At 38.4% G+C, this 23,582-nt stretch overlaps 1 protein-coding gene across 1 annotated transcript; it reads left to right on the top strand.

Annotated features, from left to right (window-relative positions):
- Positions 1-7,348: 7,348 nt before the first annotated feature.
- ARL6 (ADP ribosylation factor like GTPase 6) lies at positions 7,349-23,309 on the top strand. Its single transcript, XM_061454319.1, has 7 exons — positions 7,349-7,520; positions 9,952-10,013; positions 11,182-11,250; positions 13,815-13,909; positions 17,705-17,834; positions 19,315-19,370; positions 21,521-23,309. The coding sequence occupies exons 1-7, from the start codon at positions 7,398-7,400 to the stop codon at positions 21,544-21,546; spliced, it is 561 nt and encodes a 186-aa protein (XP_061310303.1). The 5' UTR covers positions 7,349-7,397; the 3' UTR covers positions 21,547-23,309.
- Positions 23,310-23,582: the final 273 nt, after the last annotated feature.

Here is a 23,582-nt window from a genome sequence, read left to right as displayed (position 1 = left end):
ACATGGCAGAGCAGAACTGCAGCATACAAAAGGTGGTTGCTGCATCATAGTTTTGTCTGGAATGGGCTGTCATCTCCAAGTTTGGAATAAGTACATTAAAATGACCTACACATCTAATAGAGATTCTAACAGAAATGGTTTTGGTTACTTCATAAGGGTTTTGTAACTAGAAAATTTCCCAAACACATGGATTTAAATTCAGGATAGAACCACAATCAAACAAACAGGACCTACAAAACCCATGGGATTTGTCTATCTTTTTTCTTTTCTAAATATATACCATTATGCAATATGATCTCCCCTTCCTAATAGAAGTTTTAGCTGATTATTTGCCTATTTGAACAAGCTGTTTCATACCTCTAGTGCACTGCAGTGTAAGTTTTGAGATTTGCCAGTTAATGAAAGGCACAGTAGCAAATAAAATAACTAATGCCCTCCTAGTGATTCTGCTTATTGGTCTCTTTCATTAATTCCCTATCTCAAGAAAACCATCCTGCTGTAAGATTCCTGACATGTAAATGTTTAAGCATTTTAAAGTTAGCTTTGAGTTGACAGTATAGCATTTTTAATGCCATTTATTTTGCAGCAATTCCTTCTCCCAGCTTTTCTACATAAGGTAAAGAGGGGTATTTCAGATTAAAATGGAAAACGTTTGTTGGTTAACTTTGGTGAAGGAACTGAATTCAGTCAGTACTTCAGTTATGTTGCTCTTACCTAAAGCCCTGCATCTGCTTCTGTTGAGGCCAGCGTTAAGAACCCAGAGACTAAAAAAAGGCCTTGTTCTTGTCTGTTGCAGTGTAACTCCTACTGACCTTGGTAACAACGACAGGTACTCTGCATTTCTCAGGACTGCATCTGCAGTTTCACAAGAGGGAAAAAATACCTTTAAAAGATCATGTGAAACCCTGCTTACTGAAAGGCAACAGTTTATTTGCTAGCAAAGCAACCCTCATTGATCAAGTTGGAATTAACTGGTTTAATTTTGTCATCAGGTTGTTTTTGGGGTTTGTCTTTTTTTAAACAAACTGCTATGACATACAGAAAAAAAAATACAAGAAAAATATTTTACTACCTTCCAGAAATTAGCTTTGATTTACTCTTGGAAGATAAACGTGGTTGGTATGTTTTCTCAGGATATCCTCTATCTGTTTCTGTGTGTTGGTTTTAAACATATCTGAATTAAAAGGGATTTTAATCTCTTGTCTCTTCTGTGAAATTAGACTGTACACAAGTAATTATGACTGCTCTTCATAGTTTGCTGTTCTAGCATAGCCATAAAATATATCAACGTTATGTGTATATATTAATGACTATTTGATGACAGACACTTTAGATTATATATTTAAGCAGCCATGTCAAAACTTTAAAGGTAGATGGCTTCAAAAGTAACAGCATAATCATAATACTTGCAAACTATTTTACAAGCAAACCGTGGCCTCAGCACAGACCTCTCATCCTTACCAGCAGTCTGAAATCCACCTTTTCTTTAAAGAACCCAAATTACATTTGTTTTGCCATTGCTTGTTTTCCTCTTACCAAGATGTATTTAAATAATGACAACTACCTGTGACTCAGTCTTCACCATTCATCTCAGAGAAAAGCAGCCTTGGTACTGTACCTCCAAGTTGTATCCTCATTGGTCTGAACTTGTGTCGCATTGCGCACAGCAAGCACGATCTACTCATTCTGAGAGACTGAACATTTCACAGCTGGTATTGTTGGTTTCCCCCTGGGACTGCCTCACTGTTCAGAATGACTTTTCTTCACGTAATATATCCCTTGTACATGTTCCTACTGCATTTTTTCTTTCTGCCTTTTCGCCAGTTTATAACAGCATTGTGGGAATAGCCATGAAATAAAAAGCTTAATGTACTGATTTGCAGTCCCAAGGGGAATTTACATTAGAAGTGAAGTTGTTATTATTTCCTGAAAAGTGGTGTTATCTTCCTTTTTATTATTATTATGCTATTCCTATGATAATATGATGTTCCATGTAAATTTTCATGTGCTGGCATGCCTACAAGTTAATAGTGTAATAGAATGCTCAGCTCTCAACATTAGGGTGTTTTTAAGGTGAATTGCATTACACATGCCATCTCTTTGCAGAAAGAATATGGGGTTTGGCAAAGCTACCTGCTGAGCAACATAATAAGATTTTTGTACAAAGTACAAGTTACTGATTATTATTGTATTTTATTTTTCTATGATTTCCTAAGAGGCATTATCAGGTCTTACAGATGGGGTAAGCCTGTTTATTAAGATATTTATTAGCAAATAAAAGTTACAGTACTGGTGGTTATTTTTGAGTTAATGGTGTTTGTTTTGCCTTAAATTACTAATATAATGATACACAGTGAAGCCTGTCATACATGATCATGCAAAAAAAAAACCAGATGCTTAACACAGGGTGGTGTACTAATAAAGATGGACCGGCAATATGTTCTAACAGTTGAGATGCTTCAGGGTGTTGTTGTGTTTTTTCAGCTAAAGAATGCTTAATCACAGTGACCTCTTCTGTCCTTACCACTGAGCATTTACGCTCCGATAAATGCCTTGTCAAAATACACATACAGTTCATAACATCAGGAAAAAATGTACACATTAAAAGCTCCAAACAAAAGCACGCTCTCCTGCTTCAGAAACGCTGGGAATATGAATTTTAACTAGATTTTGATGTGCTATCAAGATTCTGCTGTACCGTTTGCCCTCCTTGTGGCAGTTCACTGAGCCATGCAATTCCTTCTCTATTTTTTTTTCAACATTCTTAATGATAAATGCAATTTTAAAACTGATTGTACTATTTAAATAACGCTAGGGCAGGCAATACACAGTGATTTACAAATAAGTGTTTGCCATATGTAATAATCAGACCCTACCTCAAAAAGTTTAAGGTTATAATTAGGCTTTAGTTTCATAACATCACATACATGCAATACAAAACTGAACAAGCATGTGTAGATTATAGGAAATGAATGTCACACGTCCACAGTCTATTACATCCTGCATATTTTACATGGCAAGAGCTTTCTCACTAAGGACTGTAAGGTTTAACATAGTGTATATAATGAGGAATGAGTATTTCAATTTAGATAAGGTTACAGAAATGCCTTTGCCATTCTTTGTTCTTAATTGATTTCAATATAAAAACATAGGAGATGACACCCTCCTCTAACGCATACTTACACCGCAACCACATGAGCTTTTAGGAAGTGTTTCAACCCAGGATTTCACTGTGAGATTCATGCTAATTACTTTAATAGCATCTCATTTTAGTCAGAACCCTTCTGGTACACGGAAATCATGAAATCATTATTACAATTTACCTCAAACCTTTATGGAAGCAACAGTAAGAATTAGAAAGCCAAATGACAGACAAAATGTTTGTAGTATTTTTACCTTTGAAGTTTAATGTAAAGTACATTGCAACATCGCTCTCAAACAGGCATTTCCACTGCTCTCACTCCTCGTCCCAGGACACCAGTTGAGGCAGCGGACTGAAAGCTCCTTCAGCACACATGAAACTAGATTAGTTTTCCAGACTGAGGATGTAGTTCCATGAAAGCAAATTGCTTCTTTGAGCCAAGGAGCGGTACGGGCCATCTTTTGGGAAGCAGAGGCAGAACCGTGCCCTCCACCCAGTCACTCTTTGAAGCAATCGAAGACCGCTTGTTTTTGTTCAAAAGTGAAGGGCAAACCCAAAAACACGCTTAAAATTTGGAATGACAGAAATACCAGATTGTAGTGAGGGGAGCATAAGGTACTGAGATGCTCTTCCCTGCCTTGACCCCTGGCTTGACCATGCAGGGTCTAATTAGGGCCTGCAGTATAGGGTTATCAGTCCAAACACTGATACATCCAACACATCCTATGAGCTCAGAGTGAAGATAACTCACACAACCGTTGCAGTTAAGCAGAGATGCAGTCTTTGTAACTGCATTTGATAATTGCAGCAGCACAGGAAGTTGCAGCAGTCACTTCTACAGAACTGGGAACGATTTTGGCAGCTGAATACATCATAAAGAGACCAGGGTTTAGTTTATATGTGTCCTTGCTTGGAGCTCATTTTAAGGAACTGAAGTTTGTGCCGCAGACCTAGAACCAGTCCGACTGCTACAACAAACTACCTAAGCGCGTTTCTAGCCGCTGTCCCCCGGCTAAACAAGGTGCCATGTTCCCAAATCCCCGCTGCTGCAGTTACCGAAGTGACAGACGGACTTCAGACTTTCCCTCAACACTGTGCTCCACCAAACTGCCCGCTTAATAACTGGAGTTGCTGTGAACACCCTTGGTGGTGTTTATTAGACTTTTCTTCATACATTAGCTGTAACTCCCAAGCGGATTTATCTCTTGTAGACCAAGAAAGGAGCGGGGGTCAGAAAAACACTCCGCAGGCGCTGGATACAGAGGATGAAAGGGATGCTCTGCGTTTGCGTGCGACTCCTGCCCGGTGCAGGCGACAGGCGCCGGGCACAGCGGACACGGTAACACGCAAAGGTGCCTCAGAACATGAGGGTTCCCCCCCCCCACATGGAGCCTTGTCTCCCCTCACAGGCCGGCACCTCACGGCTCAGCCCCCCGAGCTCGCCGGAAGGAGCGCGGTGCTGAGGGCGGGCTGGGAGGCGGAGCTCGGCCTCGCCGGGGAAGGGATTGGCGGGGCGGCGGTTTCCTCGGCAACGGTTCAGGCGGCGGCGGCGGTTGTTGGCGGCGGCCGGGCCGGGCCAGGCCGACATCTCGGTGCGCCGAGGTCTGTGCTGCGGCCGCGGGGGAGCCGGAGGTGGCGGGGGCTGCTTGGGCGGCCCTGGCTTCCTGTCGGGAGCTGTGGGCGAGGGAGCTCGCACCTCCTGGCGGTTGCTGCGGCAGCCGGAGGTGGCCTTGCCTGGTGAGGTTCGGGGCCTCGGGGCAGGAGCGCCCGCTGCCAGGGGTGATGCTGAGGGGGGCTCGGCGGAGGGAAGGGGAGTCCCATCGTGAGCGGCCCGGCCGCCCCCGGGGCTTCCCTGCTCCGGTCCCATGCGCTTGGAGGGGGGGGGGACGGACGGACGTGCTGGGCCGCGGGTACCGAGTGCGGTGGGACTCGGTGGTCCTGAGGAACAAAACAAAGTATAGCTAGAGTTTTAAATGATGCCGATCGAAAAGAGCCTTCTGTGGGTGGCTTGGGCAGCTTTGGTCTCTCACCGTTTTCATTTAAATTAAATGGACTTCTAGTATCGTTTAGTTTGGAAGGGGCCTCTGCAGGCTGTCTGCTGTGATCGCTGCCTCAAAAACTCAAACCCCACGGTGTGTGTAGCACTCTGCAGCCTGAGGCTTTCGGCGCAGCGTGCCCGATAATGGGGTTGGTGGATTGCGGTGTCTTGATTTGAGCAGGCTGTGCCCGGCCGAGCATCCCGCAGGGGAGGAGTGTGCAGCAGGTCACCGCTTGTCGGCACGCTGTCCATCCCTGGCTTGTTTTCAGGGGGCTGGCTGCCTGGTTAGTCACAAGTGATCATCACTGATGCCTCAAACTCATGGGGTTTGATAACGAGTTCCTGGACCGGACTCTTATCTTAAATGATTTTAGGATATGGCTAATATATGCTATATAGCACAGTAGGCTAAACATGAGCTGGCAGAGAAAGGAACCTGTGCCAGCTGTAACTGCTGTAACCTCACAGCTGAGGAAAAGAATGAGGAAAAAGGGAGAGGGCAGGAAGTCAAGGGTACATTTTTCCTGCTGCACCCTTATCCAAATGACTTTGCTGACTGTTTCGGAAAACTACTAGAAAAAAAATGGCTGTAGTTAAAACGTTGCTAGAAACTTGTCAAAGTACGTGTATTTGGGCTTTTAGGTTTGACAGTGAAGTCCTGGTAGTATCTTTCAAGTGCTTACATTTTCTCCTTTTTCATTTTAAGAGTACTTGCAAGGTATTTTTCTGGACCTTGTAATCTAGACTGTCTAGCTAAGTCTCTTGATTGGACTAGAAAGTAGTGTGTCTTGGAGCAGGGTTTTGTCAGGTTAATTTGCTAATAAACAGTAAGCCTTAATCTGCCTCCAGAGTTGTATATTAAAAAGGGAGTGGGGCATAAAACACAGGGAGTTAGAAGGAAAAGAATTACTGTTTTTTTCTTTGAAGGAATTGCTATAACCAATATTGGGGTTGTTTAATCCAGTGACAGCAGCGTGTGCTGTTACATACGTAGCCGTTCTTTACTCTTGAATCAAAATCAGTAGATAAAACCTTAAAAAGGATCTGTATTAAAAAGGAAAACAAAATCATAGTGTAAGCAAAGGTGATGGCTTATGGGACTTTATTAAATTCAAAGATTTTTAAATTATTTCTATTAAAATGCAGTAAATAATCATTTTAAAATCAGTTACTGAAGAAGTGAGACCAAACGTTTGTTATCGACCTTTTTTCCTCGTCCTCCTCCTACTATGATTTCTGGGGTGATTAACACCATGATCTGAGTTGTCCACTGCTGTGTGTTCTGTTATTGATGGAAGATGCAGCTTTCACCACTGCTCAAAAATCCTCAGGCATTCATTAAATGCTTTACTATTGAATGTGTCACAAGCATTTCAGCTGTTTGATTGCTGAAATTACAGTTCATTCAGGGTAGACAAGGGTTATCTTCTTTGCCAAGTATGTTCAGCCAGGTACTGTAAGGGAATGCGTGATGTAAGCAGCTTGGAATATGCTACTGCCAGGTAGCTTCAGTCAGTGTCTGGGCAGGAGCAGGAGCTTGGCATCTACTTGACATGAGGGTGAATGTTACTGAGTCTGGCTTCATGTCTGTTGGATCTGTTATAATCAGTTTCTATTTGTAGTGAATGAGTTCCTAATTTATACATGTTAATATCAGCAAAGCCTGTTACAATTAGAGTTTGAATTGAATTGACAGAAGGTACTTGATTTACTTCAGGGTTCAGTAAATGATGTAGCAGGTGTTAAGAAGGGAAACACTGTTTGCTTTGTTGTCTAAATTATGATGACTGACTGGGCTACTGACAGTTTGAAATAAAATGCAGTGGTCTTCCTTTGATTTCAGTTTGGTAGAAGGCAAGGAGGAGTTGCCGTTGTGTTCCTATTTGGACTGCTCGGCATCATGGCAATATTTCTACCCAGTGAATCAAGGACATTGTATTATATAGACAGGGCTATAAACGGCCAATCTACTTTTGTATCAAGGCTTCTTCACTCTAATCAGCTTACACTCCATTTGCTTAGTATACCAAGCAAACCTGCTGTGACAGTGTTTGTGTAGTGTCTTATTCACTCTGTCCTTTAAAAAGTTTAAGGACTTCTTAGCCACATGCCCACCTACTGTGCTGGCACAGCTGTACATGTTATGGTTTTCCAACAGCCATTTCCTTCTCCGATTTTCTGAACAACAGGTGATCCCTGTGTATTCGAGCCAGAACTATGGGATTGTTTGACAAGCTAGCAGGATGGCTCGGGCTGAAGAAAAAGGAGGTTCACGTTTTGTGCCTTGGCTTGGACAATAGCGGCAAAACAACGATCATAAATAAACTTAAACCTTCAAATGTAAGTAGCCTACTTAATTCACTGTTGCTGTTTTTACTGCAAAGTTGATGTTTGTTTAAATTGGTTTTGCATGCTGTCATACTAAATACAACCTTGGAAGGATGTGAAGAGCTTTTTGATTTAGTACAGTGGAACAAGTACATTTTAAGGATTTCTAACTACTTGAAACTAAATGTAAGCATCCATGTCCATATCATGAATACAGTTCCCAAACCCCACTGTTAATATGGCATGTTTTTTCTAAGATCACTAAATAAGGAAGGGTTTATGATGAAATCAGGATCTGAAACAGTTTTCCTAGGTCACTTAAACAATTGCTATAGGATTGCAGTTACGAGTGATGTGTTGAACATTTGTGATTAATACAGTTGTGTAACAGCTTGTCTGCATTTATCATGTTTATTTTAATATCTCCCTGAGAAATAATAAGTCTATAATAAATAATAAATGTGAAGATGCACATTTATTGGTGACTTCAGCATTTTTAAAGCAGAATAGCTTTCAAAATAAGTAGCATGTATATTTGCAGTCCATTCATCCAATGAAAAGTGCTTCAGCCCACTAAGAGTGAATAGTATTCTGAGCAAAGTTTAAAGTCGGATTACCTTGTTTCGAGTATGTTTATGGAATAGAAATAGATTAATTTTGGTGGGCATGTTCAAAGCCAGAGGCTTGTGCATCTTGGTTATTATGCATCTAGGAAACCGTGATTTTTGCTGTTTACATCAGGACACAGCATTTGTTTTTTTAGTTTCCACTGAGCTTTTCCTGAAGAGTACCACTGGAAATTGATTAAAAAATGTACCGTAGTAAAGAGTCTGCTATTCTTCCATTCCTGGCAATTATTCTTCCACTGAAAATTAAAGAGTTTTATAAACAAAGACTATAAATTATTCGTTATCTGCTGCCAGTCATTTGGCAGAAATGTACAATTTGTACCAGGCAAATCATATATTTGTGTAATTTTTGAGACCTTTGTTGTAGCAGGGTTTTTATGTTGTGTCTTAAGCAGTAAAGGATTCCGAACTAGAGCTGAATACAGACTTTAAGATTTATCACAACAATAGGTATTAGAGAAGGTCCCAAGGGAATTACACTAGTAGAATAAACAGAATTTGTTTGCTTTCCTGTAAATCATGTAATGAAAATTTACTTCTGAATGGCTTTAGGAGGGTAGTTTTGCATACAGCTTGTGTGAGTCCTATCCTTGCAAGACATGACAAATTCTCTAATGTGCAACAAATGTCATTTGATCAGACTTGATTAAATTGATTATTATTAGTAAGTTCAATGGACAGATGATTTTGAGCTCTAGATCAACCCAGTCTTCTTAAGAAGAGCTGCTACTTTGCCTTGGGAGCAATACGTTAGGTGTCTGGCAAATACAGGTGTTTCTCCAGGGCCTAATAAATAAATTTGAAATAAATGTTAAAGAAGTAAGATTTCTTCTACTCTGCACAAATTTTTTCCTTGGGAACAGGAACTTTTGACTAAACTGTTTACAATGGTGAAATGCCAATTTCATAAGGAAGCTGCAGGTGAACAAGCTAAGTTTGCTTCTGTTATATGCAAAATGCTATCTATAAGCAGTTGACATGTTTAATAAGGGGCTCTGGAAAGCACAATGAAGGATTGCATGTCACTTTTTCAGGTAGCTCTATAATCTAAGAAATGTTACCTGTCTCCCTACTCAATATTGATGCTTCTTAAAAGAGTTACCCTGTTGTTCCAACTTAACTGATGGGCACTTTTGCTAGCTCAGCAGTAAACCTGGTTATCAGGCAGATCTCTTAATAATGCTTTATGGTTTGGCCATAATTATGGTAAGTGATGATTTCTTCCAATGCTCTAATAGTTTGAATTCACCTATGGTTAAGCCATTTGATAACGTCTGCTGTATAATTCCCAATGTCTAATAACCTCCTCCAGCCTGTGGACAGAAGCTGTGTGTGTGGCCAATCTAATATCTTGATAGAATTATAGCTTCTTTTATGTAAGAGGCTTGGGGTGTTGTGCAGACTTGTTTGGGTTGACATTGTGGTTTCCAGACTGCACAAATAGTGCGAACTTTGACCTCAGTCATATTCTTCAAGCTTATAACTTCCATGTTAGCCTATTTTCTATTTATTTTGCAGGTAATATTCCCATATATGCATGCACACAGGCTAATGTAAAGGGTAGAATCTCATTCTTGATGGTAAAATGTTTTCAGCGCTATTGTCCGATAGCATTCACTGTATGTCCTAGGAAATACAAAACCTTGAGTTTGAATTACAGTACTTTTCTGGGAACTTTTTTAATATAAAGCATCTGAATTTGTAGAAAGGCTTTGTATTGCACAGTTGGGGGAAAAATAGTTCTGTAATGTATTCATGTTTCAAATATATTTAAATATTTACATGTTTCAACTTATACTTTCTTTCCTTTAAAGGCTCAAACTCAGGACATTGTTCCAACAATAGGATTCAATATAGAGAAATTCAAGACTTCGAGGTAGTAGCTCTTTCATTTTCTTCATTTAGGAGTAGTAATTAATATGTAATATTTGGACTTAATTAGCTCTTCTAGTGGGATGTAATGGAGTACAATGTATGGTGCTACAATAACATTACATGCCATTTGGTGAAACGTTGTAGTACCCAGGAGTCATGATCCGGGACTGACAGTGTTAGAATATATTCTATCTTTTGTGCTGCTATAAAACTATGTATATGTAAAAAAAACAAAGTTTTTGCAATAGTTTGTATAAGCATCTGATTTCTGTCTGTTAACAATTTCAGAATAGGGCGTTGTTACAGTCTTGGGGAGAGACAGTTGCTCAGATGGTAACCTATATTTCATTAAGCACTCTCACTGGAGGGAGTCTGAAGGGATTGTAGTTTAATCTCATTAAATGAAAAATGGTGGCTACAGTGTTAGTGATGGAAAGAATGCAGGGGCAAAGGTCAGGAAAAGGAGAAGGAAATCATTAGTTGAATGAATGCTAAGATTTAGAAAAGGAATGTTGTGAGACAACGATACTTCAAGGAGGTATCATTAGCTATTATTTTATTTTTCTGTAGCCTGAACAGTGTATTTTTAATGGATGCAGTACGTCTTCAAACCAAGTAGCGTGCCCAACTGGATGAGAGATGTGCAAGAAAACTGTTTATTCCTTGGACTGATGTGTGGGACAGATAGGGTTCATATTTTTATAGGAGGCTCAACAACTATATTCTGTCTCAGTAAAGCGCATCAGACAGGCTTGGGGTTTGGCTACATAAATCAATTAATATTGCTTTCCTTTGTTCTGATCCTGTAGTAGGACAGATGAACTGCAAATGCACCATGTAGCATGATGGATCCTGACATGATAAAAAAAATAGAGGCCGAATGGGATCTTACTTTGTGTTTGATGTAACTTTCCATAATCGTTTTATTTCTTTTATTCAGAGAATAAACAAGCATATTTTCCACTGTGAAATATTTCTGTAACATGACCACAAAACTGTGTAGGATATTTGGAAAGCAGATAGAATAACCAGAGTCCATTTGAGAATCTTTATCAGTTGATCAGGAGTCAAGCTGATCTGTGTTTTTTTTCTGCCAGGGTAGCAAAGAAAATAGTTTGGGTTTGGGTTTTGTTCTTTGCCTCACACACCTTTTTTTGTCTTTTTTGCAGTTTATCTTTCACAGTGTTTGATATGTCAGGTCAAGGGAGATACAGAAATCTATGGGAACATTACTACAAGTAAGCTTATAATTTATTTTAAAGCATTGGTGTTCATATTAGGTGGTGTTGTATGTTACTTAAACAGCAGGATGATACCTAGTGGTTAGAAATGATTCAGAGAAGACTTGCATGTGGTGTTTAACAGAAGGTCATTCTGGATATAAATAAAACTTCTCTGTTCTAAAAAAATGATAATTGCTATGTGCTGTTAATCAGCATCATCTGGGGGACATCTTGTTGACTTAAAGATTAGCTGATGATCCCATAGTAGAGACGGGATTTAAATGTTGAAAATCAATCCTGTAAGAAAGCACCAAGATGAGTTTGGTTTCCAGTTTTTCTGTTCTTCTGTAGGTTGGTAAGAACCAAAAGCTTTTAGCTGAAGGCTGAGCATTTTAGAGGTGTGGGAAACGAGCCTTAGAGAAAGAGGCACATGTAGCTAGTAACTTGACCAAGTATTCTTAGATGTTAGTTACTAAGTAGAATATTCATTGTATTTTATAATGCTATGGTATTCCCTTGTGATAATAGACATCATTTCCTGGTTTACTGGCTTCTCATGAAGTTTGAGTCTTCATTTATGTTGTCTCATTGTTATTCTGTAATATGGGTGGTGGTCTAAATAAGGTGAACAGTAGTAAGCCATGCAGAAATACCTGAGTGAAACAGAATGGATAAATTCTGAAGATTACAATACAGATTAAATAAGAATATTTAACATGATACAGCTTAAAGTATTCTTTAATTGAGGGTTAAACATCTCCTTTCTGTGCAAAATATGTGTTACCAATTTGAAAATTTCCTGTGTGGGTAGGAGATCTTCATTGTTCAAAAGTGTTAGATGTATGTCTTCCAAATCTTTTGGTTTTCAGTAACTGATGCCCTTAGGCTGCTCTCAAAATGCTTCATAACAAACTTTTTCCTGACTCCTGTATTTAATGCAGTAACTTTTCCTTTGTGTGGCATAAACAGTTTTTTTCATCTTAACAGTAAGAAAGTTTCTTAGGTAATGCTGACAGTGAAATGTGCACTTATATCCACCTGTTTGTGATCTGCTGCAGTGGGCACATATTTAAGGTTAACCTCTATGAATAATATAAAACTAATAATGTGTTGTTCAGTTTGTAAAGTTAAGCAAGATCTAATGTTGCAAGTAATGCAAAATGGCAATCAGATCTGATCAAGTGTCTTAAATAGTTGCTTTGGAGTACTTGCAGCTTGGCCTTTTCTTCTATTTGGCTTGACGCTATCTTATAGGATGTCCTCAAAGTACACTTGTCTTAAATATACGTAACTCATGTTGTGTACCCATTGCTGTTACTTGTTTGTGAGGTTATTTTTTGGTAGTAAATACATGCCAGGACTCCGATTCCTCTAGAAAAAGTACTGTATGCTCATAAATATTACTTAGGCATTTTCAACTAATATGCAAAAGCTTTACTTGGTGTCAGAGTTCTTCTGTACTCCAGAAACGAAGGGGGGGGGGGAAGGGAGTGTAAATAATGTATGTGTAATTGTCTCTCAGGGAAATATAAGGAGACATGGATATTACATTAAAGTGTGATTTAGAAATATTTTTGTGGGTGTTCATAACTGTTCATCTGAATTAGTCTTTATTTTGCTTTCAGATAAGTTACAATAGACATCAAGTCATAAAATATCATTTGTACTCTGAAATAATGAGTTGGATAGTCAAGGGGAAATTGTTTTAAACTGAAAGAGGGTAGATTTAGGTTAGATATTAGGAAGAAGTTCTTCACTATGAAGGTGGTGAGGCCCTGGAACAGATTGCCCAAAATAAGCTGTGGCTGCCCCATCCCTGGCAGTGTTCAAGGCCAGGCTGGACAAGGCTTTAAGCAACCTGGTCTAGTGGAAGGTATCTCTGCGTGTGACAGCAGGGTTGGAAGTAGATGATCTTTAAGTTCCTTTCCAACCCAAACCATTCTGTGATTCTATGACATGGTGTTTAGGAGCTGACTGCTAAGCTGTGGTCATGTTGGCAGCAAGATGTCTTGATGATTAGAAATAGTTGGAAGTTTTTACCCATTATTCAAAGAAAAGAAAGATCCTTACTTTTGTAAGTTACATTAATCCGCATATGCCTGTTGTTAAACAGCTATGGACACATGCTTTTTTTCCTAGAAAGGTAATTAAGCTTTCTCTCACTAAACTTAGTGTAGTGAACTTAAATAGTGCAGGAAATGAAGAATTTCTACAAAAACCCATCTTTAGATTTCCTATGTCTGACCACACTGTCACAATAGCAGTTGATTACATTTTCAGAGGTCATTTTTCAGCCTCAGAAGTGAAATGAAGCTCTTCTGAAGGGTCTGCATAGACTCATCCTTTTATGAGCTACACAGCTAAAAAACCTTGTGTCGCAAAAAATTAAGCAGGTTACCAAAAGACTGAATTTCAGAAATAAGGCTGGATTCAAACATTTATGGTAAATAACAACAAAATTTCGGGGGGGGGGGGGGGAAGCTCAGGTTTGGGTTTTTTTGGTGTTTCTTCTGGAGCCTTTCCTTAATCTGTTTAAGAGAACCTGTAATTTGCCTCTTTGCTTTTTTTATGTTATGCAGAGAAGGCCAAGCCATTATTTTTGTCATTGATAGCAGTGACAAATTAAGAATGGTTGTGGCCAAAGAAGAACTTGACGCCCTTCTGAATCATCCAGGTGAGGAGGCTTTTTCCTCTTCTGTTTCCGTATTTATTATGTTGTCTTAAGAAAAGCCCTTTTCTGACACATTCTGCATTCTGAGTAATATGCAAATATTTTCGTCATCACGAATACTAGAATAATAATTGCCTTCAAAAAGTTCACATTTACAAATTGTTCATACTTCAGTTGGCTACCCTGGGTTGGATTGGTCTCATTGATCAATATAGCTCAAAAGTTGCATTGTTTAGAGGAAGAATAGACTTTGACCCTTTGGAAGCTGAAAAGCCTGTATGTGATGATCAACACATACAAAAAAGTATCTCTCTGGAGTTTTCATGAAGAAAGCTAATTCTTTTAATGCAACTTTTATTTTCTTATCTTCATTATCATTTTAAAGTATTATTACACTTTAGCCAGAAATAAGGAGAGGTAATTATACAGATCAGTTTCAATTGCTAGTAAAAGGATACAGGGGATGGAAGAAGATATGAGATATGACCAGGGGAGTGGGTTTAGGGGTTTGGAAAGTTTAGGGGTTTAGTGGGTTTAGAAAGCTACACTTTCTCAATCGAGTTCTGAGATTAGTCACTTCTTTGCTTCTCTGCCCTCCCCTGTAGCAAACATTATTGGAATGGTTTTTGTAAGCAGTATGCGGATTTGACTTTCAGCACTTTAGGCAGTTGTTCTAACCAGATTATAAAACTGCATATAGGAAATTTAAAAGTTAAATGAACCTGTAATTCCTTTTTTATTTGTTAAGGTGGAAAAGCCTTAACTTCTGGGGTTATCACGCTGAAAGTAAGAAAGAAGAAGCTGATTTGCATTTGTAATCAAGAAAATTAGTATGTGGTAGGGGCAGTTATATTGCTGTGTTTGTGTTTTCCATGAAGGCTGCATATAATGCATTAGTTCATCGACAAAGATGCTGTAACAGAGGTGTGTGTGAGAGCTGACTGGACTCTCTTAATTTCATGTTCAAGGGTATGGGTCATTTCAAGTGCAGACACTGAAAGACAGACTTGGAAAGGTGAAAGGGGAGGATGAGTTCATCCAAAGGCTGCAGGTGGATTAGATAGAGGCCAGGGAACTTTGTACCAAAACAGATATTAACCACAGTAGTAAAAGGTGATTCTGTTGGTAAAATGGAAGCCACATAAGACCAAGTGTGGGAGGTTGAGAGTGCTGTAATAAGTTACTGGTTTATTAGAAGGCAAAAGAGTGAAAATGTCAAGACTGAGGAGATGCAAGCTTAGGCGGGGCTTTTTATTTAGGCATTAAGAGGTTCTTAATGCTGATCTAGCAGGTCAGCACAGTTCAGTTGTTCATGTGTTTGTATCTTTTAGTTCTGAAAGACTGTGGCTATGGCCACCTAGTATATTCCCTAGGACCAGGAAGGGGCAGTTGTGTATTTCTGCCTTGGAGTAGCTCAGATCAAATGCAGCATTATTATATTTCTAATTTCAATAGGTCACACCTAAGAGAACCACAGAGAAGGAAAAGTTCTTCTAGTAGTAATGTTTGATAAAAGTAGCTGTTAACTGAATCAATATATAACGGGGTTACTATACCTACGTTTTTACTTGTATTACTGTTCAGCATCCTGCACACCCTACTTTCTCCCAGTCTATGCTTCTGCCTCTGTGAACCTCTTGCAGTGGATTGCATTTACATGTTTACTTAAGGTTTAAATGGATGCAGGGTAACAAGCTTGATTCAGTTCTTGTGTGAAAATCTTAGCAATCCTTTAGAAAAACAGTTCCCTCTCTTTTTGCCAGACTTTGCCTGAGGTTGTCAGGTGAAAGGGAATGTGTACTGTGAAGCATTAATGGGCATAATGTACTGGCTGGGACTCTTGTAATTCAGAACTAGATATTATTTTTACTTACAGAAGTTACAATGCACTTTACAAGTCACAGTTTGATGATCACTGTTATTTTTATATCAAACTCCATTCTTCAGCATGGAGTCTGTAGATGGGAGATGTAGATTACTTGTTTTACTTGGAGACGGTAGACCATAGATTACTTGTTTTAGATACAGACTCTTGGGTCACTTGACCTCCAGCATGTGCTTCTAAAGCAAACTGACACTTCTGTAAAGTTGAAATTCTTTGTATAAAATTATACATCACACATATCTAATCTGGGGGGGGGATTTTTTTTAATGTGTTAACTCATAACTGCTTGTAAGTAGAAAATTTTACTTTCCATTAGTAAGTATAAAAAGGGGTGGGGGAATACTGTATAGAAAGAAACAATGTGATAAGGTAGGACATAATGGCAATTTCTGTGACCACCACTTTATTTAGCAAACATCTTTAAGTATACATTTTTGAGTGTACATTTATGTGAATAGGTTGTGCCCCCTTTTAATTGCTTTAAAAAACCTAAGAAGTCCTTGATTAACTTGGCTATTTGTATATGTGTTATCAACTAATTTCTATCAATTTATCTATAACCTGCAACTTGTGGATACTAGGGTTCATGTAATGATATGACAGATTAATGCAGAAGTTTTAATCAGTTGAACAAAACCTGTTCAACTGTGGAATCAAAACAGATTTAATGATACTTTGTTCTGTATTTTGAGGTCTGGCTTTTGTGCTAGGTGATACCAGAAAATAAAGTAGCCCAGATAGGGTAAATAGTTGTGAAAATTGTGAGCGCTTTGCTCAGCATTTCTGATCTCTGTGTCTGGGTAGACAGTGTTACCTGCACTGATTTTTATGGAAAGGTTCAGTATGGGGGTTGAAAAAAACGTAATTGGGAAGGCTCAAACTGCATCAGCGCTGAGTTTGTTGGGGTTTTGTTTTGTTGGGTTTTTCTGTTGTCCCATCATGTCGTGTCCCACCACTCCCCCAGCAGGGACAGCTGGCTTATGGTTGAAGTTCTTAAATAAATCCTTAGCTTGTTCCTTTGTGAAATAACCTTTGCTTTTTACTGTTTAAAAAGGAGCCTGTATAACAATTTTCTGGGGGCTGGGGAGTGTTAAGTTATTTTTCCTTCAAGAATTGATTGATAGACTCAAATCTAGATTTTCTAGATTTTTCCAATCCTGTAATTCCTCCTTTGTTTGAATAACGGGAAAAATTCTTACAGTTAGTGTTGGTGCTGGCAGTTTTGCATCTGTCAATTTGAAGACAGTATACTTTGTCTCCTTCCAATGACTCTTTAGTCTTTCATGGTAATGGGTGAAGCTTATGCTCTTGAATGTGTATGCCAGATATTGCCAGTGGACTTGGTTTGGTCTGTAGTTCTTACTGCTAGCTGAGAAGAGCTTCTGAAAAGTAAGTTCTTCAAGTGAAGATAGGATAAGGGATGTCCAGACATGTGCATGTTTTCCTATCTTATTAATTTTATGACGTCATGGATGCTCTTCAGGATGCAAAAGGATAATTCAGACTACCTGCAACTATTGTTGTGAGGTTATGAATGAGCACAAATCATTTTTCTGTCCATTTTACACATCCAGTCCTCAACAAGCAGAGATGTGTAATATCTGTAGGCAGTTGCTTGATCTCCTGTTCCTCAGCTTCACAGGCAATTTATACCTGCAGCTGTAAATGTAAGTATAAGGTAGGGGGAAAGGGGGTAGAAGATCCCAAAGACTCCAAGAAAGTTTGTGAGCATTCTTGAAGCATGCTTCAGAGGCCATGTGACCCAACAGTATTCAACTTGGTAGGATACAACCATCAGAGAATTGCAGTTACAGGTGAGCAAATATCTTCCTGTACTGTTCGTAGCTTATTACATGTAGAGATTAACAAGTGTTGCATAATGCCATGCTAGTTCTGTTTCTGCTCATGTCTAGATATAAAGCACCGTCGACTGCCTATTCTCTTCTTTGCTAACAAGATGGACCTCAGGGATGCAATGTCATCTGTGAAAGTATCTCAGTTATTGTCATTGGAAAACATCAAAGACAAGCCCTGGCATATCTGGTAAATTTCCCTTTTGCTAGCCTTTTATTGGTATTACTTTTTACATTCATGTTTCAACTCTACCACGCCACTCAGTATCATATAACATAAATTACATCGACTGGATAAACTGCTGTGTTGCCACATGTGGAAACAGTAGTAATATTAAAATACTTGCTATGAAACTTGTTTTAAACACATGATGTTTTCATGTTGACTGTGGCTTGATAAATTTTCACACTAGAACTGTTCCCCAAATAATGAAATGGAAAAATTCTATTGAAATCAGAAAGCAGTGTTCTTATCTGAAGAATAGCTATTATTTTTTGCTGGGAAATTGAGTATCAGTGTTTTTATTATTAGTACTGCTTGCAGCTTTCAGAATATCAACAATTAAGCCTTTAGAGATGTTATTTAACTCTCCAGATGCTTTAGTAAACTACTGTTGAAAGGCCATTTAGTAGATTGTTCTCATGTGAACTCAGAGGGACACCATGCTCTTTGTACTTTGTAATGTTTGAGGGATTTTTAGTTGTGGGAGCTACTGTCTTTTCTTTCTGAAGGATGTAAGCTTTCATATCAATAGAGGGATTTTGTGCCAGTGTTCACAAGGAAGAAAAAAAAACCTTTTATTAGAAGTGTTTTATAGAAGTTAGATTTTTGTCTTATTGAAGTCCTCAGATACTATAATTAGAGGTGAAATCAGCAGCTAAATGCTGTTGAAAACTACAGTTTTCATTTATGCCCTTTCTAATATTAAACTTGATTAGCTGTGCATTGTTTTGGGGTCACTGCTTTTTGTCTCAGAAATTACCCTGATGAATTCTGAAGATCTTTGGAAGGTAATCTTACAACTAACCACAGTAACAGTCCAGATTCAATGCTGTGCTAGTTTTCATAAGCTGAAGAAGCAAGGTTATACCCCTGTGATTCAAGAGGTAGATTTATACTCTTCTTGGTATAGCTTAATGTTGTATATATTAACTGACACTCCTAGGGTTGCTGTTACAACGAAGTGTACTATACTTTCTTCTCCCCATATTCCAGCATCCTCTCTGTGCGTAGGAACTGCATGGGAAGATGCTTCAACTCGATGATCTTAAAAGTCATTTCCAACCTAAATTATTGTATGATTCATCGCTGTTGTTGTAGGTAGTAAACATTTTTTATAGCATAATCTGAGCAGGGAGTTATCTAAATGGAGGTGCTGCAGAACAAGGTGGCTGCCTTGTGTGGGACCTCTTTCAGAACCCTTCATATTCTAGGAATAATTCCTCTGCCTTGAAACTGAAATTAAAATAGATCACATCTTGAAATGGTGTTTCCATATTTATCTGAAGGGTACTCTAGAATATATCATTTGAGAAGCAGCCTTCTCCATGTGAAAACTTAACTGTATTTGATGCTGTTTTGCAGTTCTGAAAATTACGAGTACAGTGATGACTGCACTAAACCCAGTATTTTTACAATATTTTCATACTTTGATTTTTTTCTCTTTCAGTGCCAGTGATGCTCTTAAAGGGGAAGGATTACAAGAAGGTGTAGATTGGCTCCAAGGTATATCCTATGTAATTCTCTTGCTCTGCTTTCATTCTGTTAAGCTTTTTCATGTTGTAAGGGTTTTTTTCTTTATTATTTCATTTGTTTTCTTTCTGTCCATTTCTGCTGTCAGATCAAATTACACAGTGAGTACTGATGCTCCATCTCATATTTGCCTTTCATTTACCTCCTTAACATACACAAAAGATCATGTCCGTTTCTCTGACAAAAACATGTACTTTTAATCTAGTGCCAAAATACGAACAGCTTACACTGCAAATATCACAGAATATGCAGACACTCATAACTACATAGAAAATACCAGATCCAGCCTAGAGGATGTATTACAAGTTTTTAATAACAAACTTGGTATGGATGCTGTATATCCCTCTGGTTGCATGTTGGTAAGGATCTGGTCCGTTTTGTCCTCCCATATACTGCTAAATGCATAGAATAGTCAAGTGTAGTATTGTTTTGGTAGACTCATTCTAATTTTAGCTGCTTAATTTTCGTTGCTTACACTGTGTGTGTACTAAGTAGTGCAGTATAATCTGAATCTGCAAGTTTCTCTGTACTGGCCTGCTGGCTGCTATGGCAGCCGCTAGATGTCAGCGATGTTCCAGAGTCAGTGCCACTAAACCCTTCCTTCAAAAGGGAGCTAAACAATATCCAGCATTGTCCGTGATTTAACATATCTTCATTTATCTATTGACACCAGACATCCCTTTGTATTTAGCATCCTCACTGCTAATTAGAAAGAGATGGTTTATTTTTACTGTGTTATTACAGACTACAAAAAACATTTGGTCCAGTTTTCAGAGTAAGGGACCAAAAATAGTCTTTATAAACAGGTTTACTGCCCTACAGAAGAACAGTGGTTCATTCTCCACCATCTAAAAGTGTTTTGTGGTAGGCAACCAGCATCTTACTGCTGAGTTTCCTTCACTGTGTATCCCGTTATATTTTGTCTGAAAACATTCAAGTTGCATATGTGGATTTTTAAGCACAATAAGCAGGTGATTCTGCTGTCACTCTTATAGCTCTTCATAGCTATTCACTTCTCATGGATGAAATTCTTCATGGATGGGCTTTATCTAAAAGTTTCCTGTAACTCCTCAGCTCAGCTTCCTTAACAGCTTAAAAGGAGTTGGGTTTAAACCGTATTGTTGCCTAAGCATGTGCAGTTTGGCACTGAACTTACACTTTTAATGAATGAAAACTTTGATATTGCAAGAACTATGATTCTTCTCCTCATTCCTAGACCATGAGATGGAAAAAACTGAAATAACTCTTAAATTACAAAGGTCCCTAAACTACTGCCTGTGGATGCCATAGAATTCAATGGAAGAAATAACACCTTAATGAATGGTTAATGGTTTGATGAATGCTCAGTTCTCCCTCTCAGCAGCCAGGCTTTCCTTAGTTGGGTCTTTGCAGACCCGTTACTGGTAGTTCACAGACTTGGGGCAGCAGGGGCAGAAGGGTTTACATTTATTTCCCCCAGCTTAGTGAAGTGCATATTTCCCTGTTTTTGTAATGCAACAACACACCATCAGTAGGGTAAAGCCAACCTGTCTCACAACAGCCTAAACCCAGCTCACGTTCCCTGTTAGTGGGTGAATTGTGCCAATTTCCATATTTTGTAATGGGGATGTGGTATATTTATGCTAAGGAAATGTTTGAAGTGAACTGAGAAGTGACAGGCAGCAGTATGGAGAAGTGTGGCTACTGAGAGCAAAGAAGTTCTCAAGCAAGTTATTAAAAACCAAGCTTTACATCCTTTGGGGAGTTGGTTCATGTTCAGTTACACGGAAGCTGAAAAGTCAACAAGGAGTTAAAATGCATAGTTCATAAAGTAAACTTCTAGGCCTTATTCTCATAAAAGTTATTTGATAAGCCCAAAAAGAAAAGATAAAAGTTACGTGGTGAAGTCTTCCTGTTTAATTAGCAACATTCAGGAGAAACAACTTGGCTGTGGAGGAATTTTGGAAGAGGATGAGAGACCAAGTTGAAAACAACTGCATTGTCCCCCATTCTTGTTACTACACCAAAATATCTTTTGGTGTATGTCTGTAACCTGGACGATACTGGTTTATTTTGTTTTCAAAAAGCAGAATATAGCAAGAAGTCATCTTGTATTAAGACTAGCCATTTCTTTTTCTTAACAGAGCAGATACAAGCAAGGAAGACATGAGAGATAACTGAAAGATGGCGTTCTTTTACAGACTTTGTCATTAGGTGCACAAGTTCCTTGGAAAAGAATAATGATTTAGATAAAAGTTCAGCTAAATATACTCTGTTGACTTGTTCCCTTTTAGTATCTCTTCCCAGAAAACTGAATGTAGACAACATAGCACCTCAGGTATGCGCACTGATGAATTGAATCTTGTGACTGGAGAGCATATGTATTAAAAAGTATATATATTTCTGTTAAACATCTGCATTCATTTGAGTTTTAGGTGATAATCAGCTGTCGTGAAATGCCCCTCTGTTTTTTGGGGGGAGCATTTGGACACCTTTTGATCAAATGGGAATATTTATTTTCCTGAGAATGATCAGCACTTTCTGAAATACAGCTGCACGAGATACCTACTGATTTTAGGTGCCCATTTTTAGGTATTTCTGCATTTTTCTTATTGTAAAGTCTGATGTTGGGGTTTTAGTAACCATCTACAATAGGCTTCTAGAGGAATATTTTGATGTAAGATACAAGGATTTGAACGTTCAGTGTATTTGTTATAGATGATTGCAGATGTTTTTGAGGAACTGCTTTTAATGAAATGTTACAAATTGTTTCTGTAATATGCCATGGTTATATTTGCATTCAATAAAACTTCAAATATACAACATGCCATGGTAATTTTAAACTTATATATGTTCATTGATGGTCTTTATGTCTTAAATTTTTTGGTTTTCTGTTAGTTTCCTTTGGAATTTGTCCATTTTCCAATGGAAATAGCACTGTATACTGTAATAAAATGGCATCTCCTTTTCCAAGTGCTTTATTTTGTTTTTAATTGACTATATTTGTTACCGTTTCTAATAAACTAGACTGTTTTGCCAGATATTTAAGGCGCATATGGTTGAAAGCTACATTTTGAAAGCACAGTTAAGGGACGGTTTACTAGATCATTAATATGAAATGTCTTGTACTTCTCTTGTGTATAAAAACTGTTCTACTTTCAAGACTAATTTTTCCTAAATTTTCTGATTTCAAAGATGTATTATAGGTAACAAATGAAGACCTTTATTTTTGTTATGCTACCTCTTTCCCTTTTACCCCTCCTCCCTTGCCCAAGAAACAAGCAGACTGGCACTGTACTGATCAGCTGATTCCTGTGGGAGATGTAATATATGGGTCTTGCAAAAGCTTCCTCCCCTCTTTATTCACATATGAAACACACATATGTTTGTAAGCATCCCTTCTAGGGCTCACTTAATAGAGGAATATTTGGAGCAAAGGGCCCTGCCTGAAATGGTAGAACAGTTTTATGTACTTTTACCCCTTATTAAACAATTAAAATTAACTCGCTTTGCTAGAGGGAGGTTAAGTCTTGCTGTAAAAAAACCCTTTCTTACAGGATTCTGTAATTCAGACAGTTCAGTCTTTGTGACGCCTTTGGCCTTCTGTCAGCTCTGAATCTAAATATCTATACAAAATCGAATACAAAGGAGGAAAAACCCCGTAATTCTGAGACTTTTTCTAGCTGAATTGTGGGGCAGATAATTTTCTGGTTTACTTTGCATTGGTTAATATAGTAACAAAATAATCCTTGTTGGAAACCTTTTGCTGAGTGTAAGTATTTTGTAATTATTTTGGTTCACTTATATGGCTTATTTAAATAAAATGTTTCATTTTAAGTTGGCATTATTTATTTTCTACCACAGAAAATGTAAGTCCTAATATAAAAGCACTGACTTTCTTGAATAAACCAGACCTTGATGGCTTTCTGACTATTTTTGTTTATGTTAGACTACATGAAGTTCTATGTTTTCTCTCACTTCCAGAACATTTGTTACCTTTCTATGAACATAAATCTACCATGTTCATGGTGTACAGGCACAGGTCCCTAACCTACAAAGTTGGTACAGCCTTGAGTTGCTCTAATATCATTCAGTTTGGTACAAGGATCACATACTTCACAAAACCCTCATGCATCTTTGCAAAAAGGCTTCTTTGGACCTGTTTTCTGAGGGCTCAGTGGTTGTCACTCTTCAATGCTGTTCTCC

This window comes from Pezoporus flaviventris, unplaced genomic scaffold, assembly GCF_033815535.1.
Source record: "Pezoporus flaviventris isolate CSIRO_AGI_PZ_B2104156 unplaced genomic scaffold, CSIRO_AGI_Pfla_v1 ptg000015l, whole genome shotgun sequence".
Taxonomy (NCBI): Eukaryota; Metazoa; Chordata; class Aves; order Psittaciformes; family Psittacidae; genus Pezoporus; species Pezoporus flaviventris.
The sequence above is the reverse complement of the archived record's forward strand: the minus strand, read 5'-3'. Positions and strand labels throughout refer to the sequence as shown.